Source organism: Trachemys scripta, chromosome 1 (genome assembly GCF_013100865.1).
Source record: "Trachemys scripta elegans isolate TJP31775 chromosome 1, CAS_Tse_1.0, whole genome shotgun sequence".
In the NCBI taxonomy this organism is placed as follows: domain Eukaryota; kingdom Metazoa; phylum Chordata; order Testudines; family Emydidae; genus Trachemys; species Trachemys scripta.
Genome location: NC_048298.1, coordinates 198,570,357 through 198,587,431, shown reverse-complemented (window position 1 = coordinate 198,587,431; position 17,075 = coordinate 198,570,357). Strand labels below are relative to the sequence as shown.

Below are 17,075 nucleotides of genomic sequence, written 5' to 3'. Positions count from 1 at the left end.
TACTATGATTCAATGCTGGGACACTCCTTGCATGTTTTGAGTAAGGCTTCTTCAGAGCTATAATCCTCTCAGAGGCAGCATGTATCCCAATTACAGCCCTTTTCCTTTTACCTTCTTAAATACAGAAAGTATTCATATCAATAGAAGTACAACCGTTTCTCAACATAAAAGATAAGCAAAAATCTTTCTCACTTTGATGCTGAAAAGAGGACTATCTAGTAATATGGTCCACTATTTTCTTGAATTATTAGCATAGTCTCAAATTTGAAATCCCTTATTTCCAATCCAAGCTTTTTTTTTTTTTTTAAAATGGAGTATGTTGCTCGTGCAGCAAAATAATTTAAATCTAAAAAATGCTGTGCAGACATAAGGTTCATTACTCTGATGTGCTCAAAGGCCATACATAATGAAAAGATGATTTATTATCTTTTAATCTATGTTGTTCATCAGGCTGATGCATCCTAAACAACACTTGCACCTGTTTTAATCCAACCTTTGCTTTTGGCATTTACAAAATCTCCTCCTTAGGCCGTCTCCATCTAGATACAGATGAAAGAACAAGCTGCAGCTCACAAGAGCAGGTTATTCAAAGTAGTATTCCAGGATCAAGAACAAAGGAATGGAAAGGGAAACATAATAATTTAAAGACTCTGCAAAGACATGGAAGACCCCAAGTAAAATTTGATGTGGTTATACAAGAATCCAGATGTATATTTTGCTCTATTTTTCAGCACTAATATAGGGATAACTAAATGCAGTGAGTCTATTTTCCCTCTCACTTACATTCATTTTACACTGAAATCAATGGAGCTATGTCTCATTTATAGATGTGAAAGCTAAAGGACAGAATCAGTATCTCACAACTGGGTAAGAAATGCATGTAAATTCACCGTGTGTATTTTTTTTCTTTGCATTAGAATTTTTCTGTTCACACCAGTAATGAATACTATTTTACTTTATTATGACTATTCTCAAGTCTATTGTCTTCTGATAGCTTGGATTTCATGCAATTAAGGGCAAGTCTACACTACAAAATTAAGTCAACCTAAGTTACATCTTTGTATAGCCACCACAGTAATTGAATTGGGTTTACACGTCCACATTACACTCCTGGTGTCAGCAGTGCACATCCTCACCAGGGCCTCTTGCACCAATTTAACTACCTGCGTGAAGCATTGTGGGATGGTTTCTGAAAGGCAGCAACATTCAATGTAAGTAACTGAGTCATTCTAACTACATTGATTTAGGGGCTATGCCTCTCGTGGAGGTAGAGTTAAGCTGGTGTAGTGGGCGAGTTACATTTGTGGGAGCTACATGTTAGTGTAGACGCTTACAGAGTTAGGTCGACGTGAGCTGTGTCATGTAGAACAGGGTTCATACTCCCAGGTGATGTGCATTGTTGTCGAGTACTGTAGAACACTCAGAGTTCAATATCAGAGTTTAATTGTGGTTTGTATCAAAGCTAGAGCTGGAGGCTTCATGAACAAAGAATATGAACAAAAAACTGCCTGCAGTTAATATGCAAGCTTAATTTTTTTTAAAAGTTAACTGTGGAAATATATATTGTAAGACAGAGTTCCCTGCTTGAGGACAGTAATGAGTTCACATTCCATTATTAGTCTTTTATAAAACACTGTGAGAGAAAGCTAAGAGTTCTGTCTTCTCATTATTACTGATATTCTTTGGCCTTGATGTGTGAATGTAGGATCCTACCATGCTTGTTATTTCCATGTAATTTTGTGTTCTTGTAACCATGGAAAATATAGCAAAGAATTATAAGTCAAAAGAATATACAGTGTACAATAATGAAGTGGATATTTTAACACCATGCTTGGACAAAGGATCTAAATGGAGAAAATAAGGATTATATGAGGCTTAGAAAGCAGTTTATATAATGTTTGTGGAGAAAAAATGACCTCAGTTTTCTTTTTATGGGAACTTAACAAAAAAAAAAAACATGAATATTTACATTCTCTTCTTTCTCTGTCTCATATATAATGTGTGTGGAAGGGGTATTTATTATTGCTCTTCTAATTCTGCTTTTTTCCTCATTGTATTGTATGATTTACAAACTATTATTTTTATATGGCTACTAAATGGTGATTTTGGGCAAACAAGTGGCAGCAGCAGAATTATGCAGCATCATTTCAAAGTGAGAAAAATGAAAGGAGGTCAGTGAGAGGTAAGAGCTTGTGCTCTGCAATCTAGAGAGAGTTTCTAGAATCTTTTTACTTCCTGATTCATAGCTCTTTTTCAGGCACATAGAAACTCACACCTTGTTTCTGTGTTTTTAAAGTGCTGTCCAGAGAAGGAGGTCTTGCTTTAAGATAGCCTGGCAACAGAGCATCGGTGGACTATAATGTAATGAAAAGGATACTCTATACTCACTTAGATACCATAACCTCCACTCTCCAAGTTTATTCTAATTGAATTTGATTAGTGCCAGCTATCCAAATGTTTCAGAAGGATTCCTGTCTGACTTAGTCATGTGAGCATGCAGATACTCTGCATTGGTAACTGACAAGTTGAAGCTTGTATGTAAACAGGTTTCAGAATGGTAGCCGTGTTAATCTGTATCAGCAAAAACAACGAGGAGTCCTTGTGGCACCTTAGAGACTAACAAATTTATTTGGGCATAAGCTTTCGTGGGCTACAACCCACTTCATCAGATGCATGGTGTGGAAAATACAGTAGTAGGTATAAATATACAGCACATGAAAAGATGGGAGTTGCCTTACCAAATGGGAAGTCAGTCTAATGAGCCAATTCAATTAACAGTAGGATACCAAGGGAGGAGAAATCACTTTTGGAGTGGTAATAAGAGTGGCCCATTTCAAACAGTTGACAAGAAGGTGTGAGTAACAGTAGGGGGAAGTTGGTATGGGGGAAATAGGTCCGAAAATGAACGAGAGGCTGCTAGACAACTCTCTGACACCACATGCTAGAGGCCATTACCTTCTAACCCCACTGAGGATTACCAAAAGAAACTACACCATCTGCTCAAGAAACTCCATGAAGAAGCACAGGAACAAATCTACACTGACACACTCCTAGAGCCCTGACCAGGGGTATTCTATCTGCTACACAAAATCAATAAACCTGGGAATCCCGGACGCCCCATCATCTCAGGCATTAGCACCCTGACAGCAGGATTATCTGGCTATGTAGATTCTCTCCTCAGGCCCTACGCTACCAGCACTCCCAGCTATCTTCAAGACACCACTGACTTCCTGAGGAAACTACAATCCTTTGGTGATCTTCCAGAAAACACCATCCTAGCCACTATGGATGTAGAAGCCCTTTACACCAACATTCCATACAAAGATGGACTACAAGCTGTCAGGAATAGCATCCCCAATACTATCACAGCAAACCTGGTGGCTGAACTTTGACTTTGTCTTCACCCACAACTATTTCAGATTTGGGGACAATTTATACCTTCAAGTCAGCGGCACTGCTATGGGTACCTGCATGGCCCCACAGTATACCAACATTCTTATGGCTGACTTAGAACAACGCTTCCTCAGGTCTCGTCCCCTAACGCCCCTACTCTACTTGCGCTACACTAATGACATCTTCAAAATGGCATCAAAATGAAAGCAGAACAAGTAGAAATATTGTAGAAGTAGAAAAAAGTTGAGAGGGAGGATAATGTTCAGTGAAAATTTCTGATATTTCTGAAATTCACTAGAAGAAATCTGAATTTTTAACTCACTTCACCTCAGAAGGATTTTGCTTGAGCAGGGTCCCGTGTAGCTTCTGCAAAGGAAAAGCACACTTTATTAATCTGTGCTAAGCTCCCTATGCAGCATGCTGATTCTTTGTAACTCCTGGGTACCCGGTATCTTTTCCCTGGCCATTGTAGCCTAATGTTGACTAGAGGTCCTGGGTTTCAGAGATGCTAGGAACTGAATTGAGCCCTCGAGGTTAAATCTTCAGGGGATGCAAATCAGCATAATTCTAACTTCCCCTCTCCTCATTGACATCAGTAGAGTCATATCCACTTAGACCAGCTGAGAATCTGGCCCTTAAAGCAATTGAGTGGAATTCACCTTTTTAAGTGGGCTCTTCCCAAGACTGCCAGAAAGGACTCCAGTGCAGGATTTGGGGATCCTCGGAGGAAGTCCATGTTGGTATGCTTGGGGGATTCCAATTAAAGAGTTAATTTTTCCCCCCTCCTTCACAGATAGAAGCTTCAGCCACTACTATGGTAAAGCTGCACTCTTAAAATCTGCTAATCAAAACTCAAACCAGTGAAACTGATCTGGGAAAATTTTAATGACCAGCTTAAAAGTCAGTGTAGGTTTGCTAAGGTTTCTGTAACTTCCTGGGGTGATGTGATTCAGTGCTGAAACTGGGTGAAGCATAGTAGTCTTTCTGTGGGGTTTAGTTATTGGGTTTGTCAAAACCCAACACTGTAGAGCCTGGGGCCTGAGCATGTTATGAAAACTGATGTGAAACAACACTGAAGAAAATGCTCACACAATTCCCTGCAAAGCAAATTGGCAGAACTGCTCACAACTCTACTTATATCCCACTGAGAGTCACTTCAATCTGCAGTGCAGTAGTTTTTCACTATACTATTGTTCTCCAGTTGAGGTACTACTATTATTTATATAGCATCATAAGTATGAACAGCTAGGCACAGTGGCATGGCTGTACAAAATCGTATTACGCATTCTCTGCCCTGAAGGACTGCCAGTGTGTGGGTATGTGATGAGACAGTACAGAGAAATACTGTGACAAAAACTGAGGCGACAAGCTGCCAGCATCTGGGGATGAGCAAGGAGTTCCAAACCAAAAAGAATCGAATAGCATGGAAGATTTACAGCTACCAACTGTAATCTTTTAAAGTAATTTTCATAACCCATATTAGTGCAGCTTTTCCTATTCTATACCTAAATAAAGGTGAGCTCAAATTATTTTCTTTTTTCTTATGTGCTGTTCCTTCTCTTTCCTAAAGAAACTGTATTTTAACTGTGCCTATAACTTGAATTTGATTGTTCATGTGGGGGCAAGGGTACTGACTGAACGTACCTCAAAAATCTTTACCATATTGAAAGGAAGAGAATGGGAGGAGTTAATTGGGCTAGAGGTGTTCTAGGTGGCACAGGTAGCAACACTTATAGTTAAGCTTGCCTGACACTTCCCATTATAAGACCCAGTTTTCAATTGCTTATGACTTTACCAAGCTTAAAAGTTTGGGTTGAACTTTTCCATGCCAGATGTCTGCCTCAGGCTGATTTTTGTGTGTGGAAGTTTCAGCTAAAGTAGTTCAGCTGTTTCTGAGAATGAAGTTAGGGGGAAAATACCTGGTTTGCCCAATGTTTAAAAAAAAAGATGTTGCTTCATGAGGAAGCTCTAGCGCCTCTGTGCTTTGGAGCATAGACTTTAAGTTTGCCAGGGGGCCTCCCATAAAAATTCACCCACGTTTTGCCGAGTTAAGAGCTCATGAAATCTGTTTGCTTGTGCTCAGTAGAGACTTGTTAGAGTTTGGCAGTTAAATTGTCTGAAGATTCCACCTTACCTGAGCATGCTTCATCCCCTCACAGCTCCTACTGCTGACCAGACTATGCATGCATGCCATCTCCCTAGAGCAGCTGAGCATGCTCAGTCCTGGAGCTGCAGGGGCTGAGCAGGACTGTCCCTGCAATTGCAGTCCCCACCTGCCGGTGCTACTGTGGTGCTGGACACTAACTGAGAGCAGGGAGACTCTCTCCTGTACTCTCAGTACCCGCACTGCTGATACCCAGGCAGCATGGAGGAGAAGGAAGCTGTCTTATTTGAATGTGGAGGAGGGGAGGAACATAAAAGTGCTATAAATGCTAAATAGTCTGAAAACTCAAGCTAGGCATCTCAGATTGGATACCCAAAGTTAGTTGACACTTTTGACCTTAATCTTTGTGCCTCAGTGCTCCATGTGTGAAATGGGTGTAATAATATCCCCTCAGGGGTGTTATGAAGGTACATTTATAAAGATCAAAGATATTACAGTGAGAGCACCATAGAAAAGCACACGAGGAAATTCATTCTGTATTCAGTACTGGTTTGGGTAGTGTACTGTAAATAACAAGCAGGGCCACACACTGACTGTTGAAAATGAAACAAAAGATTGAATAGCTAACCATTTGGTGAGCACAGCACGATCCTGTGTGCTGACTAGGGCAAGGGTTCTGTAGAAGAAATACTACGTACTGGTAATCATGTAACTAAAGACTGCGTCATAATACATAGGGTTGCATGGACAACCTTAATTCAGGCATTTTTTAATTCTGAGCACCTGATTTTGTAATTTTAATGTTCCTTACAAGTTCTCTCTCTCTCTGTGTGTGTGTATATATATATATATATATATAGGCAGATCTGCTAGCACTGACTGTTACACGATTGCCTGGCACTTCCCATTATAAGCCCCTGTTTTCAGTTGCTTGTAACTTTGCCATATTTTAACTGTTTGGAATGAAATTTTCCATGCAAAGAGTCTGCCTCAGGCTGAATGTTTCTGAGAAATTTCAGCCAAACAGTTCAGCTATCTGCAAGGATGAGGATAGGGAAAAATGAGTTGTTTTGCCCAAAGTTTTGGCAACCTTTTCTTTGAAAAGCTCTAGTGTCCCCATACTTTGGATCAGGGACTTGAAATTTGGTGTGGATGTGGCCTTTGTGTCAGGAACATGCATATTGCCATCCTAATGAAACTTTGCATAAATTTGGCCAAGTTATGAACCTTTGAAAAATTGCAGTTTGTTCATGCACAGTAGAGACTTGATAGACCTTCGTAGCTTACATCTCAGAAGATTCATCATTACTGATTTCAGAGTGGTAGCCGTGATAGTCTGTATCAGCAAAAACAATGAGGAGTCCTTGTGCACCTTATAGACTAACAAATTTATTTGGGCATAAGCTTTCGTGGGCTAAAACCCACTTCATCAGATGCATGGAGTGGAAAATACAGTAGCAGGTATATATACACAGTACATGAAAAGATGGGAGTTGCCTTACCAAGTGGGGGGTCAGTGCTAATGAGACAATTCAATTAAAATGGACTGTTCTCAACAGTAGAATACCAAGGGAGGAAAAATCACTTTTGTAGTGGTAATGAGGGTGGCCCATTTCAAACAGTTGACAAGAAGGTGTTAGTAACAGTAGGGGGAAATTAGTATGGGGAAATTAGTTTTTGTAATGACCCATCCACTCCCAGTCTTTATTCAGGCCTAATTTGATGGTGTCCAGTTTGCAACATTACTGAGCATTCCCAAATCTCACAGCTCCTAGTGCTGTTTGGAGTACATATGTGCCATCCTCACAGCACGACTGAGCATTCTATTTCCTTCTGAATGTTACAGGGGTGAAGCTGGATTTTTCCTGTAATAGAAGCTCTGTGCTGGCGTGGGGCTTGCCAGTGGAACATAGACCAGGGAGTCTCTCCTTTGCTCTCAATGACCCCGTTGCTGGTGAACATAAGAACTGGGTCAGACCAAAGGTCCATCTAGCCCAGTATCCTGTCTACCGACAGTGGCCAGTGCCAGGTGCCCCAAAGGGAGTGAACCTAACAGGTAATGATCAAGTGATCTCTCTCCTGCCATCCATCTCCACTCTCTGACAAACAGAGGCTAGGGACACCATTCCTTACCCATCCTGGCTATTATCCATTAACGGACTTAACCTCCATGAATTTATCCAGTTCTCTTTTAAACGCTGTTATAGTCTTAGCCTTCACAACCTCCTCAGGCAAGGAGTTCCACAAGTTGACTGTGTGCTGTGTGAAGAAGAACTTCCTTTTATTTGTTTTAAACCTGCTGCCCATTAATTTCATTTGGTGGCCCCTAGTTCTTGTATTATGGGAACAAGTAAATAACTTTTCCTTATTTACTTTCTCCCCATCACTCATGATTTTATGTACCTCTATCATATCACCCCTTAGTCTCCTCTTTTCCAAGCTGAAAAGTCCTAGCCTCTTTAATCTCTCCTCATATGGGACTCGTTCCAAGCCCCTAATCATTTTAGTTGCCCTTCTCTGAACCTTTTCTAATGCCAGTGTATCTTTTTTGAGATGAGGAGACCACGTCTGTACGCAGTATTCAAAATGTGGGCATATCATGGATATATATAAGGGCAATAAGATACTCTCCGTCTTATTCTCTATCCCCTTTTGAATGATTCCTAAAATGATTCCAGGCAGCATAGAAGAGGAAGCCATCTAACACAAATCAGAGGGGACTAGAGCCAGTCCTGGGAGGAGGGAAAGGAATAGAGTAGGACAAGGAACCTGGGGAGATTGGAACTTGGGGAAAGAGAGAGAAACTGTGACTGGAAGTTGGGGGAGGATACTGGGACTTGCTGGACAAGGAGACTGGGAGCCAGGGGTAGGTGAAACTGGGACTGGCTGGGTGGGGAGAGACTGGGACTGGGAGCCACATGGCACGGGGATTGAGAAACACTGAGATCGGATGAGGAGCCAGGAAAGTATGCAGACTGGGACAGGCTGGACAAATAGCTTGGACCTAGGAACTCATGTGGGGCAGAATGGGGCACTGGGGAAAGGGAGACACATCTTACAAGGAGCTGGAGGTGGAGGGAGAACTTGGGTTGAGTAGGCAAAGAGACTGGGACAGGGAGCCAGGGAGTGGGTGTGGGATGTGTCGGAGAATAACAGAGTTCTCACTTTTTGTTTGGGTACAGCAAGTCAGATACTTTATTTTCTCAAGCAATTGCATAGAGAGAGAGAGCTAAACAGGTCTCCAACAGGTAAACAATTACAGCAAGCATTTATACCTTTTGTTACAGACAATAATGAGCAACAGCTGCATTTTGTTTATACGTAGGTCATTCTGATATCTTGTTTTGCTCACTAATGTAGACTCTTAGTCTACATTCCATATTATCTACACATTAGCTACACAAGGTCGCAACAACTTCTCACACAGTTCTTTCCCACTCGCCTCACACATTCCTCGCTTCTACAAATCTCGCGTTATTAGGCCTGACTCTTGCTAACAAACTGTCATGCATTGCAATCCCCTTCCTGTCAGTTCTTTCTTTGCTTCCACAGGTGAGACTGAGTTCGTATGGTTTGTACAGGCAACCTTAATTCTGGCATATTGTAATCTTTGTGTGTTTGACTTTGCAACCTTAATAATGTTCTTTTAACAGGTGTGTGTGTCTGTGTCTGTGTATGTGTATGTGTAGTTTCCTTGCTTTTTAAAAAAGCAAATGAAAAAAAACAGAAATTCTGTCATGTGGCATCTCATAAGTCCCACATTTGTCATCAGCAGGGTTTATCATACAGACCAGTGTCACTTGAACTATTGAAGTTCAAGGCAGGGGAGAAAAGGTGGAGGAGTTGCACTGTTTGAAAGAGAGCAGTATGATTTTTCAGAGCTCCAGTATGAAACTGGAGAAAAGCCTGTTGAGAGTCTTTGGGTTAAGTTTAGAGGTGAGAGCAACAAAGATGATGTTGTGGTGGGTGTCTGCTATAGACCACCAGACCAGAAGGATGAGGTAGACGAGGCTTTCTTTGGACAACTAACAGAAGTTTCCAGATCACAGGCCCTGGTTCTTGTGGGGGACTTCCATCACCCTGACATCTGCTGGGAGAGCAATACAGCAGTGCACAGACAATCCAGGAAGTTTTTAGAGAGTGTTGGGGACAATTTCCTGGTGCAAGTGCTGGAGGAACCAAGTAGGGGCCGTGCTCCTCTTGACCTGCTGCTCACAAAAAGGGAAGAATTGGTAGGGGAAGTAGAAGTAGGTGACAACCTGGGCAGCAGTGACCATGAGATGTCTGAGTTGAGGATCCTGATAAAAGGAAGAAAGGAGAGCGGAAGAATACGGACCCTGGACTTCAGAAAAGCAGACTTTGACTCCCTCAGGGAACTGATGGGCAGGGTCCCCTAGGAGGCTTATATGAGGGGGAAAGGAGTCCAGGAGAGCTGTCTGTATTTTAAAGAAGCCTTATTGAGGGCACAGGAACAAACCATCTCGATATGCAGAAAGAATAGCAAATATGGCAGGTCAGCAGCTTGGCTTAACAGAGAAATCTTCAATGAGTTTAAACACAAAAAAGAAGCTTACAAGAAGTGGAAACTTGGACAGATGACTAGGGAGGAGTATAAAAATATTGCTCGAGCATGCAGGGGTGTAATCAGGAAGGCCAAAGCACAATTGGAGTTGCAGCTAGCAAGGGATATGACGGGTAACAAGGAGGTTTTCTACAGGTAGGTTAGCAACAAAGAAGGTCAGGGAAAGTGTGGGGCCCTTACTGAATGGGGGAGGCAACCTAGTGACAGATGATGTGCAAAAAAGCTTAAGTACTCAATGCTTCTTTTGCCCCAGTCTTCACAGACAAGGTCAGCTCCCAGACTTCTGCACTGGGCAGCACAGTATGGGGAGGAGGTGAGCAGCCCTCAGTGGTGAAAGAACAGCTTAAGGACTATTTAGAAAAGCTGGACATGCACAAGTCCCTGGGGCCGGATCTAATGCATCCTCGGGTGCTGAGGAAGTTGGCGGATGTGATTGTAGAGCCATTATCTTTGAAAACTCGTGGTGATCGGGTGAGGTCCCGGACGATTGGGAAATGGCAAATATAGTGCCCATCTTTAAAAAAGGGAAGAAGGCAAATCTGGGGAACTATAGACCGGTCAGCCTCACCTCAGTCCCTGGAAAAATCATGGAGCAGGTCTTCAAGGAATCCATTTTGAAGCACTTGGAGGAGAGGAACGTGATCAGGAACAGTCAACATGGATTCACCAAGGGCAAGTCATGGCTGACCAACCTGATTGCCTTCTATGATGAGATAACTGGCTCTGTGGATATGGGGAAAGCAGTGGACGTGATATACCTTGACTTTAGCAAAGCTTTTGATATGGTCTCCCAAAGTATTCTTGCCAGCAAGTTAAAAATGTATGGATTGGATGAATGGACTATAAGGTGGATAGAAAGCTGGCTAGATCGTTGGGCTCAAGGGGTAGTGATCAACGGCTCAATGTCTAGTTGGCAGCCGGTATCAAGCAGAGTTTCCCAGTGTCCGGTTATGTTCAACATCTTCATCTATGATCTGGAGGATGGTGTGGACTGCACCCTTAGCAAGATCGCGGATGACACTAAGCTGGGGGGGGAGAGGTAGATACACTGGAGGGTAGGGATAGGGTCCAGAGTGACCTAGACCAATTGGAGGATTGGGCCAAAAGAAATCTGATGAGGTTCAGCAAGGACAAGTGCACAGTCCTGTACTTAGGAAGGAAGAATCCCATGCACTGCTACAGGCTGGGGACCGACTGGCTAGAGCAGCAGTTCTGCAGAAAAGGACCTGGAGATTACAGTAGATGAGAAGCTGGATGAGAGTCAACAGCGTGCCCTTGTTGCCAAGAAGGCCAACGGCATATTGGGCTGTATTAGTAGGAGCAGTGCCAGCAGATCGAGGGAAGTGATTATTCTCCTCTATTCAGCACTGGTGAGGCCACATCTGGAGTATTGCATCCAGTTTTGGAACGCCAACTACAGAAGGAATGTGGACAAATTGGAGAGAGTCCAATAGAGGGCAACGAAAATGATTAGGGGGCTGGGGCACATGACTTACGAGGAGAGACTGAGGGAACTGGGCTTATTTAGTCTGCAGAAGAGAAGAATGGGGGGGGATTTGATAGCAGCCTTCAACTACCTGAAGCGGGGTTCCAAAGAGCATGGAGCTCGGTTGTTCTCAGTGATGGCAGATGACAGAACAAGGGGCAATGGTCTCAAGTTGCAGTGGGGGGAGGTCTAGGTTGGATATTAGGAAGGTGGTGAAGCACTGGAACGGGATACCTAAGGAGGTGGTGGAATCTCCACTCTTAGAGGTTTTTAAGGCCCGACTGGACAAATCCCTGTCTGGGATGATTTAGTTGTTGGCCCTGCTTTGAGCAGAGGGTTGGACTAGATGACCTCCTGAGTTCTCTTCCAACCCTAATCTTCAATGATTCAATGACTCTAAGTGACTGATAGAGGACAATAGCTACTATTGCTACGTGGAACAGCATTAGCGGGCGATGAGACACACTTTGCCAGCGAGTTTCACAGATATTTGCTGACAGCAGAGGACTAATGAGACTGGGCTCTTGGGTTCCAAACCAGGCTCAACTGGGGAGTGTGCTGTAGTGGGTACAGACTCTTCTACCTGTTCTATCTCTCCCATCCCCAAGCTTGGCTACTTCTGCCTTTTCTCCTCCAAACTGTCCCTGATCCTGTCTCTTCCCCACCCACCCTGTCTTCTCACCCCAGTCTCATTTCCTCCCCTAGTGAGTCCCAGCCTCCAATCCTCAGATTTAGAATCACAGTCCCAGTCTTCTTTCCCCAGCCAGTCCTCGTCTTCCCTTCCAGACGTTCTGTCCCAGTCTCCTCCCCATTACCAGTCTTTCCGTACCCTCACTCCCACTCCTTGCCCAGCCAGCCCCAGTTCTTTGCCCAGGGCTCCTCATCAGATCTGTATTTCTCCCTTCCCCTCCAGCACACACTACCCATCCCCACTGGCTCCCATTCTCAGTTTCCTTTCTCAGGCTTTTTGTCAAATCTCAGTGTTCACTTCCTCCTCCCGAGGCTCCAGTTCCAGTCCCCTTCCACACTCAGCTCTTTGCCTGATTTCCACTCTTCCCTCCCCACCCACTGATTCCCAATGTCCCTCCACTCCCAAAGCTCATTATCCTAATCTATTCCTACCCACTCCCCTTTCCAGGTATGGCTCTTGTCCCCTTGGTCTTTGAATCAGGCAGCTTCATCCTTCAGGCTGCCTTGGCCAAGCAGGGGGATGATTGAGAGCACAGGAGAGACTGGCTCCGTGCTTTTAATTCCTGTGCCTGAACCTGGCATGGCCCACGGTAGCCCAAAGCTGCAACTGTAGGGAGAGACCTACTCAGCCCTGGGCTGGAATATACACAGTGCAGATGCAATCTTTGGGGAATTTAGCTGCGCAGCTCTAGCAAGTCTTCACTGAGTGTGTGCAAACTAATATTTCAAAGCTCATAACTTGGCCAATTTTGTGTAGATTACAAAGTGACTTGTACAGGGCGCCTGTAATGGAGCGGGAATTGAACCAGCATCTCCCAAGTTGCAGCTAGTGTGCCAGCTACTGGACCATTCTTCTTCTGATAGCTTCCAATCGCGTAGCAACAGAGTGGCGAGTGGCCATTTATGGATTGGAATGGATCACAGAACAAGAGTGTCTTAAGGAACTTTTCGAGAAGAATGGGAGACTTTACATGAATATTATGTATATTCTATGAAATAAATTTTTAAAGTTTCTGTAATTTACTGAGCAGCCACAAATCATTTTGTAGTTTTAAAGTGACAGACAAGAAATATGTTAGACCTGTCTGCTCCTTAAATGTCTGTAAATGAATTGCAGTAAGCTTTCTGTGCTACCATGGGAGTGAATAGCCTGAGTGGTTTGGAAAAATGATTAGAATTTCAAAGAGCTCAGAATAAACAAGATGCCAGCTTTTAGATGTGCTAATTTTGAGGAGGAAGTAAGACTGAAAGACATGAATATAATTCCCTGGGGTATTGTACAGGTCTATATTAAAACGATTAGGAAGCTTTTAAAACAGGTTTTGGAGGATTTGATAGACTGAGTCCTATGTGACCAGGTGTAGAACAGATTAGAATAGTAATACTGAAGAATTTGGATCTCTATATCCAGTAACTGAGAACATAGTCCTGGCTCTCTCGGCTTGCTCTTTAGATTAGAGGGTATTTTCCGGTATCTGAAACTGGTCCTGGTGCTCCTATTTTCCTGATGGGGGGAGGGAAAAGGTGGGTGGGTCATATGGTTTGTAACTTCTGTAGGTTAAGGTTATTGCACACAGCAGGGGCTTCTTGCATCCCTCCATTCCCCCTTTCCCCCCAAAAGCTCCCTGTGTGCCACCCCATCTATCTCCCTACAGCTCCCCTCAATCTTCCCTCTGCCAAGGATTCTGTGTGCCCCATTCCTCCTTGCTTCGTTCCCACCTCCCCCCGCCACCAGGAGCAGTATATGCCCTCTTCTCACCCTCCATTGCAGGGTCTCTGTGTGAACCCTCATTACTCCCTTCCCCCCATCCTAGAGGCTCTGTCTGCTTCCCATTCTTCTCTTTCCACCCTCCTAGGGTCCCCCAATCCTCCCTCCCACCAGGGGTTTTGTGTGCCCCATTCTCCTCCACTTCCATGGCAGGGGCTCTGTGTGCTCCTGTGTCTCTCCCCCAACCCCTGCACACACAGTATTCTTCTTCTTCTTTATTTTTGAGAGATAAATCGTTCAGGGTTCAAACTGGGAGGATGAGAAGGAGTAACTGTTATGCTGGAAGGCATTAATGGGTGCTATCAACCAGTTGTTTGATCAGTTGCAGAGATGCTTGAGGCTGTGGTTGTACTAATCAGATGGCAAGGGTTCCATTTGCTCCTTTCCATTTTCCAACATGCCCCCAAATCAATAAGATTCTGGCCATTAATGCCTAGAATGCATCCGATTAATTCCAAAATTTCAGGAAGTGGTGTTTGTCATGCTGAATGGAGTGGCTGACGACTGTGAGTGCCTACCTCAGGGAAAACACCCCACACTGGTGGTGCGTTCTGTAATTAGATTTCACCAAGCTAGTAGCAAATGTGAACTCCAGGATCACTATAACAGTCTTGCAGTGGAGTCACAGACACTCCCCTTAGATTCTCCAGCCTATTTTGGCACCCAGACAAACTGGACTGTGTGATAAAAGATCACTTAAACCAAAAATCACACCACATCAGATTACTCCAAGTCCCAAGAAACCAGTCACTTACCCTGGATCAATTGGTACTCTAGATCTTACATCAAAGACAATGCTAGCAGCCAATTCTATAGTAAACTAACTAAAAGTTTATTAGCTAAGTAAATGAAATGAGTTATTGAGAGGCTAAGGCAGGTATAATATATGCACAGGTGACACTGTTGGTAATTCCAAATAGTGGCAGTGATGTAATAAACTGCCAGTTTCCCAACAGTCTTTTCAGGGTACCCAGATTATCTCTGGGGATCTTTAGTTTGCATCTGGTACACTTCCCTGTAAGAATCCAAACAGTCCAGAGACCCAGGATCTTTCCTTCAGTCCATACTTGTAGCTTCTTCTCTCAGAAAACAAGCTGACAGTGTCACTACCCATGTGGGCTTTTCCTTTGATGATGGAGAGTGGGGAATTAATGTTGAGTCTTTGACCTCCAATCATGACACACCATGACCACTTGCTTTGAAATTAGCACTTTTCTGTTAAAGTTCTTCATTTGCATTCCACAAGTCTTCTTTCTTCTTCGAGTGCTATCCCTGTAGGTGCTCCACTCCGGGTGACAGTGCTTCCTGGCGCTGTTGATTGGAGATCTTCAGTAGCAGTGCTTGGTTGGAACCCACGTGCACAGTTGCTGTCTCACATCATCTTTGGAATCTGTTTGGTGTGCGCACGTCCAGACCCCCTCAGTTCCTTCTCAGCCGTCCTCGGCTGAAGACTGAACTCAGGGCAGTGCTGAACCTCTTCCCCGTTTTCCAACTTTTCTGCTCCCTTGGGAGCGAACCCCCCATGTAGCAAGGTGGTAACCCCGCTCCGGTCCAGAGGGGGCTGTGGCTGGAGAAAGCAGCTTTTAGGCTGAGCAGACTGGGGGAAGTGGCTGCAGCTGGGGCCATGCCCCAAACAGACTCAGCTGGCTCTATAAAGGCCAGGGCAGCCAGAAGCTCAGCAGTCTCTCTCTGAGTGCAGAGAGAGAAGGGCCTGGCTGCAGCAAGCTAGAGACAGGGTACCTGAGTGGAGCAGGGCTGGGGACAGGTTGAGGAGCTGGGGAGCTCCAGCCTGGAAAGCCCCAGGCTGTGGCCTAGTATTAGGCCAAGGGGCACTGGGGGTTGCAGAGGGCAGCCCAGGGCTAGGCCAAGGCAGCAGGTCCAAACCCCCCTTGCCAGTGATGAGTGGCCTATACTGCAGTCTGCCCCAGGGAGCGGGGGATAGTTGGTGACTGGCAGTGGCCTAGTGCTGAGGCAAGGTGGGGATAGTGGGTGGGGGTTCCCCAGGGAGGGGAGACCCAGATCTGCGGGGTACTGCCAGGGGCAGCATCCCAGTAATAGGGGCACCGGGTCCTGGGAGGGACACGGGCGCCAGAAGATGACAAGACAGATCACTGGCCTGCAGAGGGCGCTCCAGAGGCTGGTGAGCTAATTCCCTGGACGACCAGCAGGAGGCGCCGCAGGGGTGAGTCCGGACCCTCTTACACCCCATAAATACTTGTTCTTGGACCTTTTGTCAAGACAAACTCTCAAGATGCCAGGATCCCCTGGTTTTAAAAAATGTGGCTCCTGCAGGGACTCCACGCCACGTTTGGACGGACATTCACTTGTGTGAAATGTCTCGGTGAGACCCATGTCCCAGCAAAGTGTGTCCATTGCAACAATTCGAAAGCAAGGGCTCACCGCAACCGGGACCTGTGTTTAAAAATGATCCTCATGGAGAAATCTCTCCAACCAGGACCGGAGACAGGCATAACAAAACCCTCTCTTAGCTGCTCTCCATCCAGTTCGGAACCGACCGAGGAGAGGAGAGGAGGAGAGCCTCGACCTCCCCACACAGGGAACTAAGTAAAAAGAAACAGTTCCCGGAGAGGTCGTTGCCAGCGATGCCGATAGCCCCAGGAGTCAGCACCCATGACTCCCCCAGCACCTCGGGCACCGGGTGCACAGTGCAGAAAAATAAGGAGTCGAGACCCCAAAATGGACAGACCTCCCACTCGGCACCAAAGGTGCCAACTCCCGTGCAGGAGCCGGTGCCCTCCACGCAACCAACCCCAGTGCCGACAAGGACATTGGTGCCAATGACACTACTGGCACCAATACAGCACCCGGCTGCGGCTGATGGCACCATGATAGGCCTGCCGGCACCCCCCAAGGCTAAATACAAGATGCCCAAGCGTCTCACTACAAATCCTCGGTGCCGCACCCATCAGCACAGCAGCGATTTCTGACACACAAAGACATCTCTGTTGCCCTGGTGCTGGAATCATCTGTTCTCGGTACCGAGGGCTCGATTTTAACCCAGCCAATCTCTCCTACGGACCGGTCAGTGTTC

General features: G+C 45.0%; 1 protein-coding gene across 1 annotated transcript in view; it reads left to right on the top strand.

The window, feature by feature from the left end:
• Nucleotides 1-10,185: 10,185 nt before the first annotated feature.
• The window catches only part of SYTL5 (synaptotagmin like 5), a 139,802-nt gene continuing 132,912 nt past the window's right edge, over nucleotides 10,186-17,075 (top strand). Inside the window, exon 1 of the mRNA XM_034771544.1 lies at nucleotides 10,186-10,214. Coding sequence (XP_034627435.1) covers nucleotides 10,186-10,214 — 29 coding nt within the window. The remainder of the gene's footprint in view (nucleotides 10,215-17,075) is intronic.